Below are 20,360 nucleotides of genomic sequence, written 5' to 3'. Positions count from 1 at the left end.
AGTATCTTCAAGTTTTGAACATGAATTTTTTTTTTTTTTATATAAGATGGGATAATATGCTTTTTCACTTACTAATACTATGTAAACATTTTCCCACATTTTATTAAGTTCTCAATTAAACAATAACATGTTTAATGCCTGCACAGTGCTCCAGAAGAGCAGGAATGAAAGCACCAAATGCCTAACTGGCCTGGGGTCAAATTCCAGCTCTGCCCTTTCCTGACCGTATGTCAAAACCCCTCCACCCAATGAAGAGAATAACAGACCCTCCTCTTAGGTATGCTGGGACAATCATATGAGAAATGGAATTGAAAGCCCTTACCACAGTGCTGCATACATGCAAACTATTATCATTTCTGAAATGTACCGATTTCCTATCCTCCAACATTTGGGTTTTTCAGGTTTTCACTATCACAAATAAGAGGCAAGGAACACTATTACATATAGATCTTTGTGGTCCTCCATAATTATGTCTTAATGTGAAATTACTGCATCAAAAGGTATGCAGAGTGTACGTGCATTTGATACACATTGTCAAACTATTCTTCAAGAGATGTGTGTTGATTTATAGTTAATTCGATGGCCCCTTGGAAGAGGTGGCTATGAAATCAGGAACCGATGATGAGTTATAAGTAGGGAAGCAAGAAGCAATCGGCATTTGTAGACTGAGCCCAGCACATAATACCTACCAAATCCTGGGCAGGCCTGCTGGCCTCTCTTCTTCTACCTTGAATCAGGTCCAGGGTCTGCCATAGGAGGGAACCTGAGAGAACGCAATGGGCACTGAATGGCCCTAGACTGAAGGAGAGGTTAGACGGAAGAGATTAGAAGACAGTGGCAAAATCCTTATCAGATCAATAAAAACAAATCCCATGATTTTCTTCTTTGGATTACTTTATTGTTATTAATTACCACATTTTTAGACATTACTTCCAAGTTGTAATTAACTCATATTAACAGCATATGTATAGAATTTTGTGGGATATTGAATATGTTGAATTTTTACACTGTGGTGATCCTTTATTCTGAGATTATGTCCTTGTTACTTTTTTCTTTTTAAAGTTCTTTTAAAATTGAAATAATGGTAATGGTGGTAGGGTATTTTAAAGTCTTTTAATTGGCAAATAAAAGTTGGCCACCTTTACTGGTCTTCTAATTTTAGTCTTACATTTTATCGGTACCTGGAATCCATATATCTGGAAGCTAATGTCCAAGTGACACATAAGCTAGTCTTGAAACTTTCATTTGTCCAACCAGTATTCAGTGAGTGGATGCTGTGTGCAAGATGAACAGAAATCTCTGGGTCACACATTAGTATAACACCATGAAGCTGCAACACCATTGTCTCTGGGGATGACAGGCTGTAAACGACAGAAAGCTGGGGGAACATGGGAATCACAGTGTATCACAGGGTCCCCGAGTCTTAATACTTACAGGAATGGTATACCTCATTGGAGTCCCTGGGGAAATAAAATTCACTACGACAAACACCTCCTCAGAGCTGCACAATACATATTTCAGAAATTAAAAGGACAAAATTATACTGAATCTAGGACAAAAGTAGAGGTTAAATAACCCAGACACCAAGATTTAACCTTGTAAGTGGAAATTAGCTGTAGGCTTTTTTTTATTAAGCAATTATTTGGTTAAGGACACCCAAAGAAAGGAAAACTGATGCCTAAATTTCATAATACAACTACATGGAGAGCTAAAGTAAACTCTTTAATATCCACAAAAACCTTAAATAAAAAGAATCACAAAACAAAATATCATTAGTCACATTTAGGTTATACTGGGACAACACAAATCAACCAAGTTGTAAATTCTACACAGACATAGAGTACGGCAGGTATAAGTGAACTGGGAGATTATGCTGTATGAATATATTTATATGAGCAAGCGCTCTTTAGTATCCTAAATTTACCGAGTTAAAATTGAAAAATATAAATATTTTTGTTGTTTGAGCCAGAGAAATCTTTAGATTTGAGACACTTAAATCACAGAAAATCTTTGAAACTATTCTTCCCAAACACTTTCTCTGGGGCTGGAGGCAGAATAGTTCTGGAAAGAAAATCTATAAACATTCTGGAGAATTTTCTGAGTGTTGACATGAGACATGCTTTTGGAAGGCCTTAATGGTTTGTCACTTTTAAGGGTAGTCAGTAGTCTTTTGAGGGTATGTGTCACAACATAAATTATTCATTGGAATTCCAGCAAATATCCAAGCAATTAGGAGGGACATAGACATGGCAGCTTTTTCTTTTTTTCCAAAGGATGATGATAATTCTCTCAACCAAAATGGCTAAACTCCAACACCCTGCCAGAGTTTGCATTCAAAAGGAAAAACCCAAACAAGCCTCACCCAAACCTTCCCCATCACCTGCTTCAAAGAGATTATTGTCAAGCATTGACAGGACTGAATTCATTTAATATGAATAAACAAGTGACATGAACTTACAGCAGTGAGCATTTACGACCAGCACATTGCTTTCTGTTGGCTTTGACATGGAGATCATTCTCTGGATGAAAAACATGTCATCAATTCAGTGAATTAACTTCGGTCACTAATCATCTGGTTAGGTTCCAATTATATATATCCAGGCTTGGAAAATTTAAATTGAAATTTAATTTACAGTTTTTAAATGACAATATGTAATTTAAGTTGCAAATAAATCATAGAAGGATCATTAGATTATGAACCATGAATGACACTACCTTTATCTTTTAAGGGCATTATTTACACTGAAAACAGTGTTTCCGAAAGCAGAATGCTCTATTCTATTAACTTAGACACTGTGACAAGAAATTTTGATATATGTATGTATATATGTCGCATTTTACAGATGCACACACTTTTTAAAAACATACTTTTTTAAAAGACAGGGGAGTATTTTTCAGGCACCAATCTTGCAAAAATTCTCACAGTTTTAAAAAAAATGTTAAATTCAAGTACGTCAATAAATGAAAAACAGCAAAATAATTACAGCTAAAATTGTCAATGTTGAACTAACAATTATAAATTATAATGATTTCAGGTTCTTAGTAAAACCATCGGAGTGGAAAAGGTGGAATTTCAAGTCAAATCCCATCACAAGAAACTTGATTGCAATAAAAAGCTGATCATAAAGAAATGGTTTTCAAGGTCTGGCCAGACATTAGAAGTGTTTCTCATTCTCATTGCCACAACATTTACGATTTTAAATAATTTGTAGCAATGAGTATTTTCCTAAAAGCAATTATTCAAAAGTTCTTTCTCATACAACTGCTGCTGCTGCTGCTAAGTCGCTTCAGTCGTGTCCCACTCTGTGCGATCCCATAGACGGCAGCCCGCCAGGCTCCCCCGTCCCTGGGATTCTCCAGGCAAGAACACCGGAGTGGGTTGCCATTTCCTTCTCCAATGCATGAAAGTGAAAAGTGAAAGTGAACTCGCTCAGTTGTGTCTGACTCTTGGCGACCCCATGGACTGCAGCCTACCAAGCTCCTCCGTCCATGGGGTTTTCCAAGCAAGAGTACTGGAGTGGGGTGCCATTGCCTTCTCTGTCTCAAACAACAGTCACTTCCAAAAATGAAAATAATCCAACCCTTGATTTTGTGACACAGTGTAAGGTGTGGTAATAGAAACCTTGATTCTAGGTAACCAGAAAAATAGAAACACAGATTATAACAGAAACCAATTTCTTTACTTTTTTTACATTGAAAAAGAATGCACTGGCAGACAATAACTACATCTACAAATTTGACTAGTTTGTGTACTAGCAGCCTGTTCTGAATTTATTTTGAGCCAAATACACAATAATAGAGAGAGGTGCACAGCACAGTGTCAACTGAAGATGTTTACTTTATAATTTAAATATATTAGTTACCTGCTATAACACAACTCACAAGTGGTCATGAACTCATTAAGGATAAAAATACTTTACTCATGAATCTCTAGCACTTAGAACATACCAGGCACATACTAAATGTGAACTGAGGGACTTTTAGGAACATTTTTCCTCATGTAAGTTCCTCTTTTCCCTGAGTCTGAGATAATTTATGGACCATGATGAAACAAAGAAGTTACAAAAATAAAAAGGCAATCATATAAGAGCATGATTAACAATTCCTTTCTCTAAAACTATTCTCTGAGTTCTTTTTTGTTGTTGTTGTTGTTGTTTATTTATTTATTTTTTTCTAATTTATTTTATTTTTAAACTTTACATAGCTGTATTAGTTTTGCCAAATATCAAAATGAATCCGCCACAGGTATACATGTGTTCCCCATCCCGAACCCTCCTCCCTCCTCCCTCCCCATGCCATCCCTCTGGGCCGTCCCAGTGCACCAGCCCCAAGCATCAAGCATCGTGCATCGAACCTGGACTGGCAACTCGTTTCCTACATGATATTTTACATGTTTCATTGCCATTCTCCCAAGATTTGGGAGATTTGGAAGATTTGGGAGAATGGCAATGAAATATTCTCTGAGTTCTAATGAAGGACAATAGTGGTCCCTGCTATGGAAATTATTCCCTGTGAGTTGTACTGAGACTGTGGACATGAACCTACAAGAAAGTGGGGGGTGGAGAGTGGGGTGCACTGAATAATTAAAAGTTGGGTTGTTTTTCTCCAAAGCAATCAACTATGTGATCAAGTCAAGCCTTTTTTTTTGCTTGTTTCCTCTCAAATAGGATATATTTGTAAAATGAAACAATAAGGTTTCAGGGAATTGAATTACCTGTTTGAGATTTACTGGGACCTATTTAGAACAATAATGTTGAATGACCTAATTAGGATTCAATGGGCTTAAATGATTCAGTATTTAAAAAAAAAGATATACTCCAGAGAATTAACTGAGTAATAAATTTGCTGAAGTTCTGCATTTAGACTATATTGATAAAACAGTTTTAGTGTCAAGAATAACTTTAGAAATATTTCTCTGGAGAAATTATTCTAATTATGATTATGTTTTCATTTTTAAAAAATAGTTAATTGATTATTTTGGCATAATAATCTATACTTTGGGTGGGGAAAACCAGTCATGGCAATAATTTCCCTAATTAGTTCAATCAGTTCCATACTGAACCAATAACTTCATGAAGGAATTGCTTATATGACTTAGTATTACAGAGAACTATGAAAAAATCATTTTTGGAATATTATATTTAATATAAAAGAGTTGACTATAAGAGGACTAATAGGAATATAAATGAAAGTTTTAGATTTATAACCAATGTGTATAATATTTAGTTGACAGTGTCTAATCATTCATAATTATGGTTAAGAGGAATACTGGAAATCTAAGTAAACATATCTATCAGATAAGCAGTGGGATGTAAGGAGCATGACTAATCTGGAGACAGGGCATGGCATAGGCATTTTGAAATAAATGGTCATAAGGGTTTTTTTAAAGTGTTGAATATCAATCAACAGTAGCATTTAAGGGACTGTGAATTTTTCACCATTTGAAAAATTACTATGTTTACTAAGTTTCTGTAAACTTTCCAGAGTAAGTTGTAAATTATTCCTTATTTACAAATCAAAGGCTTATGATTGGCTTAAGTATTTTTGTTAAGCCAAATAAGGTAATTTGTGATTTTCTACAGTTTTTAAAAAGTCTCATTTCCTGATTACTAACACGTGCAACCCAACTTGATTAAAAATGCATGCATATTATAGTTCATATCCATTTTCTCCCAAGCAGAAATTACAGGGCATTCAGGTATAATCCTTAGAATTTATCACTCTAACATTCTCCTATGCTAATTTCACTATAAAAACATTTTAGGAAATGAGTATTTATTTTTAGCATTTTTATGAGATTAACAATAATTTTCCATATAACCTAGAGCTGCATTGTGCAATATGGTAGCCATTAGCCACATTTGGCTATTGAAACACTTGAAATGTGACTATTGCAACTCAAAGAACTGAATTTCTACTTTCAATTAATTTTAAAGTTAAGAACTTATAGTTGTTTTAGTTATTAGAGAAATTTTAAGTATGTTTAGACAACTTAGGTTAATGACTCTACTTTTTCTTCGGCAAAATTTATGAAATTGCAATAAATCAAGTATTGCTGATGAACACCCAATGTCCAAATTAAGGTGAACTTAAAATTTAAAAAACAAACCAGATTTTAAAGACTTTAACATAAAAAGCATAAAATTCTATTAACAATTTTATATTGATTGCTTAAGTACTTTGCATTATATTTCTCCTGGACAGCACTGATCTGGGACCCCATGAAATTTGCTAGCTTCTGAAAGTCATGTTTTAAGTTTTTTATTATTTTACTAAAAAATTCTCATTATGAAAAAGAAATTAGAGTTAGAATTCGTCTAGTAAAAAATGACCTAATTGCCCTCTCTACACTACCTCCCTTCTCCGAACTGCAGAGCCCTTGCTAGCACCAACAGCACAATGCAAAAATGATAGGCAGTGAAATATGCAGAAATCGTGTATGATAGCACTGATGAGTGTGCAATCAAATCAAACTGCTCACACACTACAAAGTCTATCTTTTCTTGCTCCCAATTGTCTTCAGACCTATGTGTCCCTAATTCCAAAATTAACCTTCAAACTTCCTCCCAAGTTCCGCTGTACTATGGCTTCTGGTATAGAATAATGAACGTTGACTTTACTGAGCAATGTGCTTGATCATGTATTAATACTAGATTCTGTCCAGGCCCGAGAACTTTCATCCTTTAGAGTGGAGAGCTTCCTCTGGGAGAAGGGTTCAAATCCCAGAAGTTTGAACACTGCCACCCGGTACTTCTTGGACATGATGTTGTAGAGAATAGGGTTGATGGCGGCACTGAGGTAGAAGAGGACGAAAGAGACGAGGTTGCAGTATTGGCTGATCTGCGCGATCTCCACAGAGCCAGGCTCGAAGGATTTGGAAAATAAATACCGTCCTACGTGGAAGGGCAGCCAGCAGAGGATGAAAGCAAAAACCACTACAGCTGAAAAGACAATGAGAAAGAGAACGTCAGTTCAGGATATGTCATAGCAAACCATCATCTCTTTTGAAGACATGGACTTGTTTTGATTATGTGTGGTATGACAATTGACTTCAGAAAAATATCATGTTTTGCTCTTCCCCATTCCTATATTTTAACCAAGATTGACTCTGTTTGGACCAACAGTTCAACCATTTTCACTAAGCTTTCCAATCATTTCTATTTAACAACTACTTTAGTAATTTTGTGCTTGAGTTGACATGTTGACTCTAGTAACTCGACAATCTAGTCTCAATAGTCCACTATTATATATGTGTTAGATCAAACCTATATGAGATAATGTGGTTGGATGCAGCCACAGTTATGTATCAGAGTTTCCCTGGGCACAGATTCCTTGGGTATAATACAAACTAACTAAATTAAAATCTCTAGAAAGGAGACCAGGACACCTGTTCTCTTTTTTTCTTTTTTGAAGTTTCATAAAAGAACCATAGAGATGAATGAGACTTTTCCACCTAAAATAGACATAAGTAAGGAATAAAAGGCCATAAAACCAACTAACATTAATGATCATCCATCCAAGTTTTAATCTTGCCCATGTAAGGTAGCTTTTTTTTAAAGACCTTTGCATTTCTAGGTTAAGTTTTTAAAATTCAGAAATCAGAGGAAAAATAACAGAAAAAAAATATTCTGGTCCTTGTACCACTTTAGGGAATCACTAAGTGATTGATTCCCTTCCAGTTGTCAAGGCAAAACAAAATTAGCATTGGTGTTGAGACACCAGTGAGGATAATTAACAGTTCAAAAATAAAATTAGAGGAAATTATTAAATGTACTCTCAAAACTAAGTTGCATAGCAGCAACTGACTGCCCCAGCATCAACATGAATTTAGAGTCCCTTGAGGAGCACCAGCAGATTTCAATCTAGTCATATTATGAGAATCACTGGTCTTAAAAACAAACAAACAAACAAACCTGACATTCTTTGGATAAACTCTTTCACTTTAATATACAGGATTTCAGGAATTGTAAAATTACAATGCAAAATCATCCTGGAATGACTTCTAAGAAGCACTAAATATGCAAATAAGTACAAAATGTTGACTACAATGTCCAAATAATAAAATGTAAAGATTCTGGTTTTGAAAAAAGCAAGTAGAATTAAAATTTCACTTGGCTGTGAACACACTTTGTATTACTTGTACCAAACACATGTAGTTACAGAAGCTGAATTTATGGAATAACTAGTCCATACACACTCCAGTGTGGCATTGCATCCAGATGTTTTCTGAAGGCTCACTTGGGGAGAGATAGTAAGTCCTACCAGCTTCCACCCTGTCTCCTTTTCTCATGTTGGAAGCCTGCCTATCCTAGTTTATCTAGCCTTTCCTACTTGGAGAGAAAGATAAGTATGAAAACAGAGATCCCAGTACTTCCTTCCAAAGCTATATAAACAGCATCAGGATAAACAGAATTGAGGCAATTATCTGAAAAAAAAAAAATACAAGTCAGAAAGCAAATCACAATGTTGAAAGAAAAATCAATCTTCTCTGATAGAATTATCCAAATGACCCCATCTTTGGTTAAATTTACCAATGAATGCTTTCTAGAGTCAATGCCTGATTTTTTCACTCCCAGTACCTGCTTTTCTTAATGCAACTTAGTTATTTATCTCCATATTGAGGCAGGAAGCTCAACATCAACTTTAATGCTTTAAGACCACAATAGATTATTTAATGAAAGATCTCAGTTTTGACACGAAGTTTCTAGGCTAATACGCACTACATTTTAAAGAAATACAAAGATGGGACATTTTTCCATGAAAGAGAGAAGGAGAGACCAGAAATGAGACATACACACAGAGAAAGAAACCAAAGGAGAAAGTCAAGGGGCGAGAGGAGGGAAGGAGAAAGGACAGAGGAAAACAGAGATATATAGACAGAGAAAAAAAAGGGAAACAACAAAATATAATGACACACGACAGATAAACTAGAGACCAAAGAGAGGGCTCAAGACCAACACTGGAGAGAATAATTGAGACATTTATAGGGCAACATATACTTCAAGAAACAGGAGAGAGAGGGAGACTCAGGGAGAAGGGGAAGACTCCGGGAGAGGAGAGCTCGAGGGCGCACTGAGACCCACCCAGCATCTTCACGGTCTGTTTGTGGTTCTGGTCTCTGAGCGAGGCGCCCACCGCCGCCTCGCCGCGTCTCCTCCTCCACAACTTCCTGCCGATGAGGCTGTAGAGCACAGTGAGGCAGAAAACAGGCAGGAAGAAGAAGACGCTGGACACCCACACCATGACTGTGAGCAGTCCGGAGCGCACGGCGAACTCGGTCGCTCGGCACTCGTTGGTGTCCCGAGGGTCGGTGCCATTCTCATGCTCCACTCCGACCAGCACGAAGATGGGCCCGGCGCTGCAGAAAGCCACGGCCCAGATGACCAGGATGACGAGCTTCACCCGGCCCTTGGTGATCACCACCTTGGCCCGCAGCGGGAAGCAGATGGCGAAGTAGCGCTCGACGCTCAGCGCGGTGATGGTGAGCACCGTAGCGTAGGTGCAGCTCTCGCTGACAAACTGGAAGAGTTTGCAGAGCAGGTCGCCCAAGTTCCAGGGCCGGTAATGCCAGAGGCGCACGAGGTCGAGGGGCATGCAGAGGAAGATGAGTAAGTCGGAGAAGGCCATGCTGGACAGGTAGAGGTTGGTGGTGGTACGCAGCTCGCGGAAACGCGACACCACCAGCATGGTGAGCAGGTTGCCCGCGATGCCCACCACGAAGAGCGCCACGCAGGTGGCTGTGACGCCCGCCAGCAGCGGCGCGGGGAAGAGGGGTGGCAGCTCGTCAGTCAGCGAGTCATTGTCGGGGAGAGCGTCCCAACCCAGGTCCGGCAGCGTGAGGTTGGGCCCCGGCTCCTCGCTCCGCGTCGCATTCCACATGCTGCCGGTTCTGCTTAACCGGTTCAGGGACGCGACTGCGCTGAGAGGCTGGATCCTGCTGGTCCGGGAGAAGGTCTCCTTAGTTAGGCGCAAAAGAGTGCGAGGGAGGAGCGCGCGGGCTCTCAGGGAGGATGCTTGGAAAGGAAAGAGAGAGGAGAGGCAGTAGCTGAGCGAGAAGGTGAGATTGAGAGCCTGAGGCGGGGAGGAGGGCGAGAGATGGAGGCAGGAAGACACACACACACACACAGACACACACACACACACACACACACACAGGTGGTGAGATGGACAGAGTGACCCACAGCCCTGGCACCTCTCGTTTACCCCTTTCTCTCCCCCAAAGACCCTCTCTCCCAACCCAGCCTCCAGCAAGCCTCCACACAAGTACCTGTCACTGGGGTAGCTTCTCCAACTCTGCTTCCCTTTTGCGTTCAGGCTCCAGCTGCATCTCGCATTTCCCAAAGCGCTGCGAAGCGGAGACCCAGCACTGCGAAGCTCGAGCGCGCGGGAGCGCTCCCCTACTAGCCTTGGGCGCTGCGTGCCCAGTGTGGCCCCAAAGGCAGATCACACCCGAGGATGGGGGCGGGGATAGTGGGGAGAACACCTTCCGTTCTCAGGACCTGCCTCTACAAGGGTTAGAGTTGGCTACAAACCTGGTGTCGAAAACTGAGAGTGCACAACTGAGCTTGGGAAAGGGAGGTAGGGAGTGTTCCGACGGGAGAGGAGACCTTGCGCACCTGGGAAGAGCCTCACACAGTCCTAGAACCTACCATCGTCTTCGCGAGGAGAAGCAGGCTTAGAGAGGTGCGACCACTTGTCCAAGGTCGCACAGCGAGCGGGGGACTCAGGTACTAGATTTGAATATCCCATCTGGTGGACTTCTGAGAACGAAGGAGCAAGATGTGTGAATAAATTGTGAATTCCAGCCCTTTGTGCAGTCTCCCAACTGGGCGGTGGTAGGGCATATGCTGTGTAGGAGATTACTTTTGCTGCAGCAAACCTCGGAGGAGGAGGGAAAGCTAAGGGGCGTGCTAGCATGGCAGAGGTGGGGGGAGCTGGTAAAGGGGGCGTAGCAGAGGCTGTAAGGTTGGTACGTTGAGGGTGATCAGTAAACATTTTCTGACTTGGATAAGAAAGATCAGCCTTTAGGTAAATCATCAACCTTTTTGCTTCACATTGTGAAAACCACTGAGAATGGATGTCAAGAGTGTTGGGGACAACGTTGTAGCTCAATACATAAATATAGGCAGCAGCGTTGCTGTTATTGCTATTGAGGGGTAGGAGCTGCGCTCCGTGGGTATGGGTCAGAGGCTGCCTCTACGCTCTCCAGGTGACTGTCTCTGGACGCAGTCACTGTGTCCTCTGCTCGGAGCCAGGAATCCGCAAACTAAGGAGCGAAATTGGAGGCTGCTCTCTTATTCACTAACCCGCCGGGCCTCTTCCGGCGGGCCAACCTGGGGGCAGCTCACAAGCGTGTTCAGCACCGCGGCCAGCGACCGGCTCCTCCTACCTCGCGGCACTGCTCACCCCGCGGAGGCCTGCCGGCTCTCACCTTTTTCACTTTTGGCCTCAGGGCCTCAGTCCAGCTCCACGAGGGAGTCGGGAGATTCCTCCCCAAAACAGACTCATATTAAATGGCTTCACTGACCGCGCCTATTCACACTCATTTACCCGTGGCCTAAATTGACTTTGTATGAGAGACGGCTTTCCTGAAGCATTTTAGTGCCTTTGCATATGCCTCTGACAGATGATTTATATTACCTCTACTGACTAAATCATTAATGCTTTAAAGTCCACAAAAATTTAAGGCTGGATGTATGCATATGTGCATGAAAGATTCCACACACAGAGAGAGACTGGAAGTTTAGTACAGGCAACTTACTGGAAAATGCTATATAGGTTACTACTGCTGTGTTACAGATGTTGGAGCAAAGATCTATTACAATTATTATTTTAGGAAAAGATGAGGGACTGCCTAATAGTCCCAGTGGTTAAGAATCTGCTTGCCAATGCAGGGGATTCGGGTTCAATCCCTGGTCTGGAAACTAGGATCCCACATGCCAGGGGGCAGTTACTGAAGTCCCTGCCCTCAATAGCCCATGCTCTGCAACAAGAGAAGCCATCAAAATGAGAAGCCCTCACACAGCAACTACATTTGACTTTAACACTTCCCACCCTACATTATCGGGTTTTCCATATGGCACTAGTGGTAAAGAACCCATCTGCCAATGCATCAGGTTAAGAGACATGGGTTCCATCCCTGGGTTGGAAAGATCTCCTGCAGGAGAGCATGGCTGCCCACTCCAGTATCCTTGCCTGGAGAACCTCATGGACAGAAGAGCCTGGCTGGGTTACAGTTCATGAGGTCACAAAGAGTTGGACATTACTGAAGTGACTTAGCATGCACTCTACATTATCAGTAGTCTTCTGTGTACAGACAAATCTCTAGGGGGAGAAAACAGTGGGATAAATAAAAATACCACAGGAGGCTATAGCCTAAGAATAAGAATCAGGAAAAGATTGTGGGGACGTATTTCTAATCTACTGAGTGTGAAAGCAATAGCTAATAAATAGGTGAAATTTTTCTTAAAAATCCATTATAACAAAAATTTGGCATGTTGGCAAAATAGCCAGATTTTTAACTGCATTCAATTACTTTCTAAAATAAAGACAAATCTGTATTGTGTGATGAAGAAAAAAAAAAAAAAAAAAACAGGGGATAGTATTGAAATTGATTCATTCATTTACAACACATAATATTATTAAAATATATAAAACTTTCTATTAGTAGGTGTCAGGTACTGGGAATGACCAAAAAAAAAAAAAAAAAAAAAGTCAGAAAGGTCCTGTATTTATAACCTTACATTACGGAGAGAAAAGTACAGTTAAACAAGCAATTCCAGTACAGTTTGATATGTGCATTTAAAGAGGCATGTACAATGAGCTCTGCTGAAGTATGGAGAAACAATGAACTTCATAGAGGTTTTAGGGAAGACTTCTCAGAGGAAGTACCACCTGAGCTGGATCTTCAAAGTTGAGTTCCAGTAGGTGAAGCAGAGTATGCTAAAGTGTTCAGATAGGTACAAAACCACACTGGAGCATAAAAACCCAGCATACCTTATCCTTTGAGGAGTATTATTACGGATTCATAGATTTTCATATATTCAGTGAGGAGCAGTCCAAATTACAGTATTTTTTTTTCTTTATGATGCTTAAATTATCCTATCTTTGGCTAATGAGATCCCTTTCAAGCTGGCTCCAGGGTCTCTGACATGACTTGCTTAGAATTTGAAAACTTCCTTGCCAAAATGTGTGTAACAGTAAAACACCACTTGTAAAACTTAGTGTGTAAGTTCCCTACTCTAGACCTGGGAGCAGCTATTTCTCCAAGAATTCCTGGTACCTTATAGTGGGGAATGGAATTTAGAAACTTAAGTTTGGGCAGTAGGGATGGTTATTGCTCCTATAATATTATGGCCTAGACCCTGTCTATCAACAGAGCTAGGATAAATGTTTTTTGAAAGTGTCATGAGATGATGATAATACATTAGATATCAGACGCACTCTTAGCAAGTGATCATAATTAACATCACCAGTGTGATGCTCTGTAAAAGACACAAAGTCCCTTACATGGTATTCCAGCTAGGAATGTACAATCTCAAACTAATCACAAGGAAACATCAGACAGACTCAAAATGAGGAATATTCTATTTTTAAAATTCTTTTCCAAACTGTCAACATTATATATGACAAAGAAAGACTGGGAAAATGTTCCAGACAAAAGAAAACCAAAGAGATGTAACAGCTAACTGGAATTTCTATCCTAGACTGGATCCTAAACTGGAGGATAAAAACTTCTATAAGGACAATATTGGGTTAAGTGACAAACTTAGAATATGGATGATAGACTAGATAGAATCAATGTTAAGTTTACTGGAATTGATAACTATGTGAAAGAAAATATTTTTAAAAATATACTTAACCATGACCTATGCTTATGTTTCAGATATGTGTAGATAAACAGAGAATTTCCTAAGTGGCTCAGTGGTAAAGAATCCATCTGCCAAGCGGAAGACTTGGATTTGATCCCTGGGTTGGGAAGTTCCCCTGGAGGAGGAAATGGCAACCCACTCCAGTATTCTTGCCTGGGAAATCTCATGGAGAGTGGAGCCTGGTGGGCTGCAGTTCAAGGGGTTGCAAAGAGTCAGATACAACTTAGCAACTCAACAGCAGCAGCAGATAAACAGAGGCAATGATAAAGCTGCTGCTGCTGCTAAGTCACATCAGTTGTGTCTGACTCTGTGCGACCCCATAGATGGCAGCCCACCAGGCTCCCTTGTCCCTGGGATTCTCCAGGCAAGAACACTGGAGTGGGTTACCATTTCCTTCTCCAATGCATGAAAGTGAAAAGTGAAAGTGAAGTCACTCAGTCGTGTCCGACTCTAGCGACCCCATGGACTGCAGCCTAACAGGCTCCTCCACCCATGGGAGTTCCCAGGCAAGAGTACTGGAGTGGGTTGCCATTGCCTTCTCCAATGATAAAGCAAATGGAGAAAAACATGAATAATAAACTAATCCAGGGAAGGGGTAGAATGATTTCTTTGTATTATTCTTGCAACTTTTCTTTGTTTGAAATTATTCCCATATAAAATATTAAGAAGTCATTAGTTGTAGAGATGTTTCAATTCAACTTCTGATTATTTACTTAATGTACTTGGTTTTATATTCCTACTGAATATCCTGGCTTCTAACAACATAAGCATAATTATTTATGTTGTAATATGCATTAAATGATTTCAAACTAATAACATTGGCACTACTGTTAATAGTAAACTTGGCAGATAAAGGTTGAGATTTTCTTGCAGTTCTCTTTGTCCTTAGAACATACCCCACTAAGTGTGTACAGGGCTTCCCAGGTGGAATTAGTGGTAAAGAACCTGCCTCCCAATGTAGGAGACAGAGAGATGTGGGTTTGATCCCTGGGTCGGGAAGATCCCCTGAAGAAGGGCATGGCAACCCACTCCAGTATTCTTTCCTGAAAAATTCCAAGGACAGAGGAGCCTGGCAGGCCATAGTCCATAGGGTTGCAAAGAGTTGGACAAAACTGAGCACACATGCACGAGTCTACAAATGTGTACAACTATGTGTCCTAAGAGTAGTTGAAATAATGCTTTTTTATGTGTGGTTAAGTGACAAATTTGACGCAGTTAGATTTGTTTTAGTTACTTTTAGGAATTATTTAAAATTTGACATGTGATTCAACAATTAAAATTTTAAAACAAAGCATGGTCTTAAATTTAAAATGATAAACCAAAGAATATTCAGCAACATATTATACCTTCTTCATACTCAACTGACATCATTAAAAGGAATTTAGCCTCTGGTTTACCTATCCTGTGTGTTTCTGTAAATATGTATTTGTGTGTATGTAGCTTACATAAAGGGTGATATACTCTATACACTGTCCACTCTCTTCACTTTTAATGTAACACAGTATCCTGGAGTTCTCTAATACCGATATTCTTTTCTTGGATGTTTTGTAGTACTCTATCTTGAGAAAATTACATAGTTTCCATTATGAAGATGTACCTTAGTATTATTCAACCAACATTTTATTGTTTTTGCTTGTATGTTTTTAATAATCTTTTGCTATTATAAATAATGTTGCATTTTATATGTTGACAGGTACAGTACAGAATAACATAAGGAAATGACAGTTTAATAAAAAGAAGAATGTTCTCTTCCCAGCCCTGGCAAGCAACCACAATCTGTTTTCTGTCTCTGAATTTGACTACTCTAGTTGCCCCTTGCCAGTATTTGTTCTTTTATGACTGGTTTATTTCATTTCACATAATGTCCTCATGGTTTGTCTATGTTGTAGCTTATGCCAGAATCTTCTTCTTTCCTGAGTAATATTTCACTCTATGTATATAGACCACGTTTTGCTTATCTGTCCATCCACCAAGAGACACTTGAATTACTTCTACCTTTTGGCTCTTGTGAATAATGCTGCTATGAACATTGATATACAAACATCTATTTGCTTCCCTGCTTTCAATTCTTTTAGGTATATATCCAGAATTGGAATCACTGGGTCATATGGTAATTCTATATTTAATTTTTTCAGGAACTGCCATATCGTTTTCCACAGCAGTGACCCTATTTACATTCCCACCAGCAGTGCACAGGGATTCCAATTTCTTTACATCCTTGACAATATGTATCCCCTGGTTTTTTTCCTGTTGTTTATTTTTCTGTCTTGTAAAGTTATCCTAATGAGTATGAAGTGGTATATCATCATGGTTTTGATTTACATGTCCCTAGTAATTAGTGATGCTGAGCACCTTTTCACATACTTATTGGATATTTGTATATATTCTTTGGAGAAATGTCTATTCAAGTCCTCTGCCCATTTGAAAATCAAGTTATTTGGGTTTTTTTCCCGTTGAGTTGTCCTTTTGACTCTTGAGATTTTTTTTCCTTGTCAATTCATCTTCTAATGATTCTGAAAGCATTGGAAAATAAATGGGAAGAAGGAAAGTTTGTAAAAAGTAGTATTCCATTTTAATGGGTATGACTGTAACATCCGAGGCAGTTTCAAAGCTTCAACAGATGGTGCACAGCAATTGTGCTATACTGATTGAGTTACAACAAATTCCATTAAATTAAAAATCCTTTTAGCAGATGCCTTCAATAATTGTTGTCTTCTCTGAAGCTAATCTCTGAAGCAAAGACTTTTTTTTTTTGGTGTTTGTTATTTGTAGCATTTGGATCTTTGAAATTCTAAACTTTCTACAAAATACTCTATTGGTATTTGGGTGGCAGTTTATTTTAGGAGTGTTGAGGGGTAGGAGGATGGAGGGATAAAGAGGACATTAATCTCTGACAAAAAGGTAGATTGCTAATAAACTAGACAAGATTTGTGAAACATGAATATATGTTTCTTTATAAAAATAAACAGTATATCTTGAAACTGTTTTGCAATAGATTGCAATATATATTCATTTTAATGAAAGCTAAATACTATAAATTATCTCACCAAGATCCCTAAAATAGGAGTCTACCTCTAGTTCTAATTTCCTAAAAATTCATAATTACTTATTAAGACTAGTAAAGAATACCAAAAAAATCTATGACCATTTGGGTAATTCGATTTTATTATGTTAAGATATTATTTAATATGCTATTAAGATAATGTATCAAGATATTTCATTATGTAAAGTCTTGCCAGGTGCTTTAGAAAGCAAAATGTTTCCTTTGTATAAATCACGGAACATTACTTTTGAGAACGCTAATGAGGAAAGACAACCTGGAAGTGTGAGCCATGCAGAAGAATATGGATAAAAACCACTCAGTCTGTACTGCCTACTGGACATTTACAACTGGAGAGCTCATCACCACTTCAAGCTCATTTTATGTCTAAAGCAAATTCATCGTCTCCAACCCACCGAGTGTTCCTAATATCCATCCCTCATCTCCATTTTTAAAAAATTTTTATACAATTTGTAAAGGTTACTTTCCATTTACAGTTATTACAATATATTGGCTATATTCTCTGGGTGGTAAAATACATCCTTGATAATTTTTATAATTATATCCAATAGTTTGTCCCATTCCCTCACCCCTACATTGCCCACTAGTTTGTTCTCTATATCTGTAAGTCTGCCTCTTTTTTCTTATATGCACTGTATTTGCTGTAGTTTGTTGTGTTTTGTAGATTCTACATATAAGTGATATCATGCAGTATTTGTCTCTGTCTGATTTATTTCACTTAACGTAATGTTCTCCTGTCCATCCATGTTGCGGCAAATGGGAAATTCTTTTTTTTTAATGTCTGAGTAGTATTCCATTACATATATACATACACACACACACCAAATCTTCATTTATTCATCTGTTGATGGTCACTTGTTTATTCCATATCTTGGGAATTATAAATAAAGCTGCTATAAACATTGGGGTGCCTGTATCTTTTTGAATTTTTTTTTTCAGACATATAGCCAGGAGTGGAGTTGCTGAGTCACGTGGTAGCTCTGTTTTTAGCTGTTTGAGAAACCTCCATACTGATTTCCACAACAGTGGCTCACCACCTTACACTTTCACCACGAGTGTACAAAGATTACCTTTATTCCACATCCTAGCCAACATTTGTTACTTGTGTTCCTTTTCGTGATAGGGTTGTTCTGACAGGTGTGAATTGACACCTCATTATGGTTTTTGATTTTCACTTCCCTGACGATTAGCAATGTTGAGCATCTTTTCATGTGCCTGTTGGCCATCTGCATTTCCTCTGTGGAAAAATGTCTGTTTTTGGGGGGTTGATGTGCATGAACTGTTTATATATGTTGGATATTAATCCCTTATCTGACATATCATTTGCAAATACTTTCTCTCATTCAGTAGGCTGTCTTTTCATTTTGTCAATGGTTTCCTTTGCTGTGCCAAAGACTTAAGTTTAATGAGGTCTCATTTGTTTGTATTTGCTTTTTTTCCCTTTACTGTAGGAGACAGATCCAAAAAAATGTTGCTGCGATTTATGTTGAAGAGTGTTCTGTTTATGTTATTTCCTAGGCCTCACCTCCAATCTTAATCAGCAACATCTAAGTCCAATTCCCCACTCAACAACCATGTAGGCGGCAAGTTCTCAGTCTAATTAACTACAAGAATTTGGTAAACTTCTTTGGAAGTAATGATACTAAAGCTGAAAACTCCAGTACTTTGGCCACCTCATGCGAAGAGTTGACTCACTGGAAAAGACTCTGATGCTGGGAGGGATTGGGGGTAAGAGGAGAAGGGGACGACAGAGGATGAGATGGCTGGATGGCATCACTGACTCGATGGACATGAGTCTGAGCGAACTCCGGGAGTTGGTGATGGACAGGGAGGCCTGGCGTGCTGTGATTCATAGGGTCGCAAAGAGTCAGACACGACTGAGCGACTGATCTGATCTGATCTGATCTGAAACTTCTTTAAAGCTTACTTTAATTTGGTATCCTTCCTATGTAAAACATTTTTGGTGACTCATTTTCATATCACATCAAGTCTTTCAAACTCTGACCTTCTCAAGAGCTCATCATTTGGCCTTACCCTACATACCTAATAAGATTCGTTCTTCATCCCACTGTGCCAGCCCTGCCTCTCCCCTCACTGCCCTCCCTCTTGCCACCTCTCACCTCTGGCTTCTCTCTGCAAATCCGAACCATGGAGTCCTGACCTACTTCTTGCTCTCAGTTCCTGTGTCCCTCAGAATTTGAACTTCCTAGTTTATTTCCTAATTATACACTGTTTCTGTGATTTTACATCTGTGACTTGCCTCTCCAATTATATTATAAGCTCCTTGAAGGCAGCTAAAGTGTTTCACGGGCAGCCCTGTCAGTTCAGATGTGTTTCAGACACTTCTTATCATATCCTCCATTAATGCCCTGGTCTGAGGCCCCGACCCCACTAAAATTGCTACAATAGCCAAAGGACTGCTCTCCCTCTGTTTATTCTTCCCAAGCCAAGATCTTTTTGCCTCTTCAGCTAGCAATCTTTTGAAAATGCAAATCTAATCCTGACACTCTTGTGCTTAAAACCCTTCAAATGGTTCCTCATTATTTTTGAGGCCAAAATGGCTGGCAAGTTTTCCCAGAATCTCTTGGAAAACAGATTTCCCCAGAATATAGATTCTAACTTGGAGCTCTTTCCCTCTTACTCTCTGCAACCCAGTTGGATCAGTTTCCCAAGCTTAAAAAGATTTCTACGTCTTTTCAACTGTTCCACTGCTAAATTTGTACTCATTTATGTATTTATTTAACATTCCTCTCCCTCTTAGATTGTAAGGCTTATGTGAGCAGTGCCCAGGTCTTTTGTAAGTCATTGTTGCCTGGACTTACTAGATTCTTAATAAATGCTTGTTTAAATGAATGAGGGCACTTTTTATTTAGGCAGTGCTCTCTAAACCTACGACTTTCTAGTGCATACTCTACTCATTCCAGAACAAAGTGAGAATTTAGATCACTTGATCCTTGTACATTGATAGCTATGTTCTGCTTTATTCACACATGAGTAGTTTACATAAATTATAAAATATAAATATGCTTGTAGTTTCAGATGATTTAGGGGAAGATATTTTGCTTTCATTTATTTCATCTCTAAGTTCTATCTAAGGAAAATATTTACTTAGAAAAAATCCTGTGCAAATCAGAAGCTTAAAACTTAAACCACAGGCTACATTACTTCATTACAAGGGGGATTTAACTATTTCAGATGACAAATTCATTTCAAACTGATAATGTATTGGCAATGCCCCAATCACTACTGGTATTCTCTGTTATGTGGTTAAAAAACAGAGATACGTATGTGAAATGTATTCATCACTGCTGGAGCTACAGTGTGCTGGTAAATATTTGACAACTAGATCTTCAGGGAAAGCGAAACAAAACACACAAAAAAACCAAAATCAACCAACAATCTCAATTTAAATGTTTCCCAATTTCTAC

General features: G+C 39.1%; 1 protein-coding gene across 2 annotated transcripts; it reads right to left on the bottom strand.

Moving 5' to 3' along the window:
* Positions 1–1,596: 1,596 nt before the first annotated feature.
* GHSR (growth hormone secretagogue receptor) lies at positions 1,597–10,999 on the bottom strand. 2 transcript variants are annotated; one of them, XM_010801372.3, is made up of 3 exons: positions 10,268–10,999; positions 9,084–10,013; positions 1,597–6,941 (listed from the first exon to the last, which is right to left on the bottom strand). In XM_010801372.3, the coding sequence occupies exons 2-3, from the start codon at positions 9,877–9,879 to the stop codon at positions 6,637–6,639; spliced, it is 1,101 nt and encodes a 366-aa protein (XP_010799674.1). In that variant the 5' UTR covers positions 9,880–10,013; positions 10,268–10,999; the 3' UTR covers positions 1,597–6,636. The 2 variants fall into 2 exon arrangements, with proteins under 2 accessions (XP_010799674.1, NP_001137208.1); NM_001143736.2 differs by lacking the exon at positions 10,268–10,999 and having other exon boundaries at positions 6,592–6,941; positions 9,084–9,885.
* Between the last annotated feature and the right edge of the window lie 9,361 nt (positions 11,000–20,360).

Source organism: Bos taurus, chromosome 1, assembly GCF_002263795.3.
Source record: "Bos taurus isolate L1 Dominette 01449 registration number 42190680 breed Hereford chromosome 1, ARS-UCD2.0, whole genome shotgun sequence".
Classification (NCBI taxonomy): domain Eukaryota; kingdom Metazoa; phylum Chordata; class Mammalia; order Artiodactyla; family Bovidae; genus Bos; species Bos taurus.
This window is presented reverse-complemented; position numbering and strand designations above follow the sequence as displayed.

Excerpts from the sequence above, each read along its gene's own strand:
- GHSR (XM_010801372.3), bottom strand. The coding sequence starts at position 9,879 with ATGTGGAATGCGACGCGGAGCGAGGAGCCGGGGCCCAACCTCACGCTG. Across the intron at positions 6,942-9,083 it reads ACAGACCGTGAAGATGCTGG|CTGTAGTGGTTTTTGCTTTC; the intron begins GTGGGTCTCAGT and ends TTGTCTTTTCAG.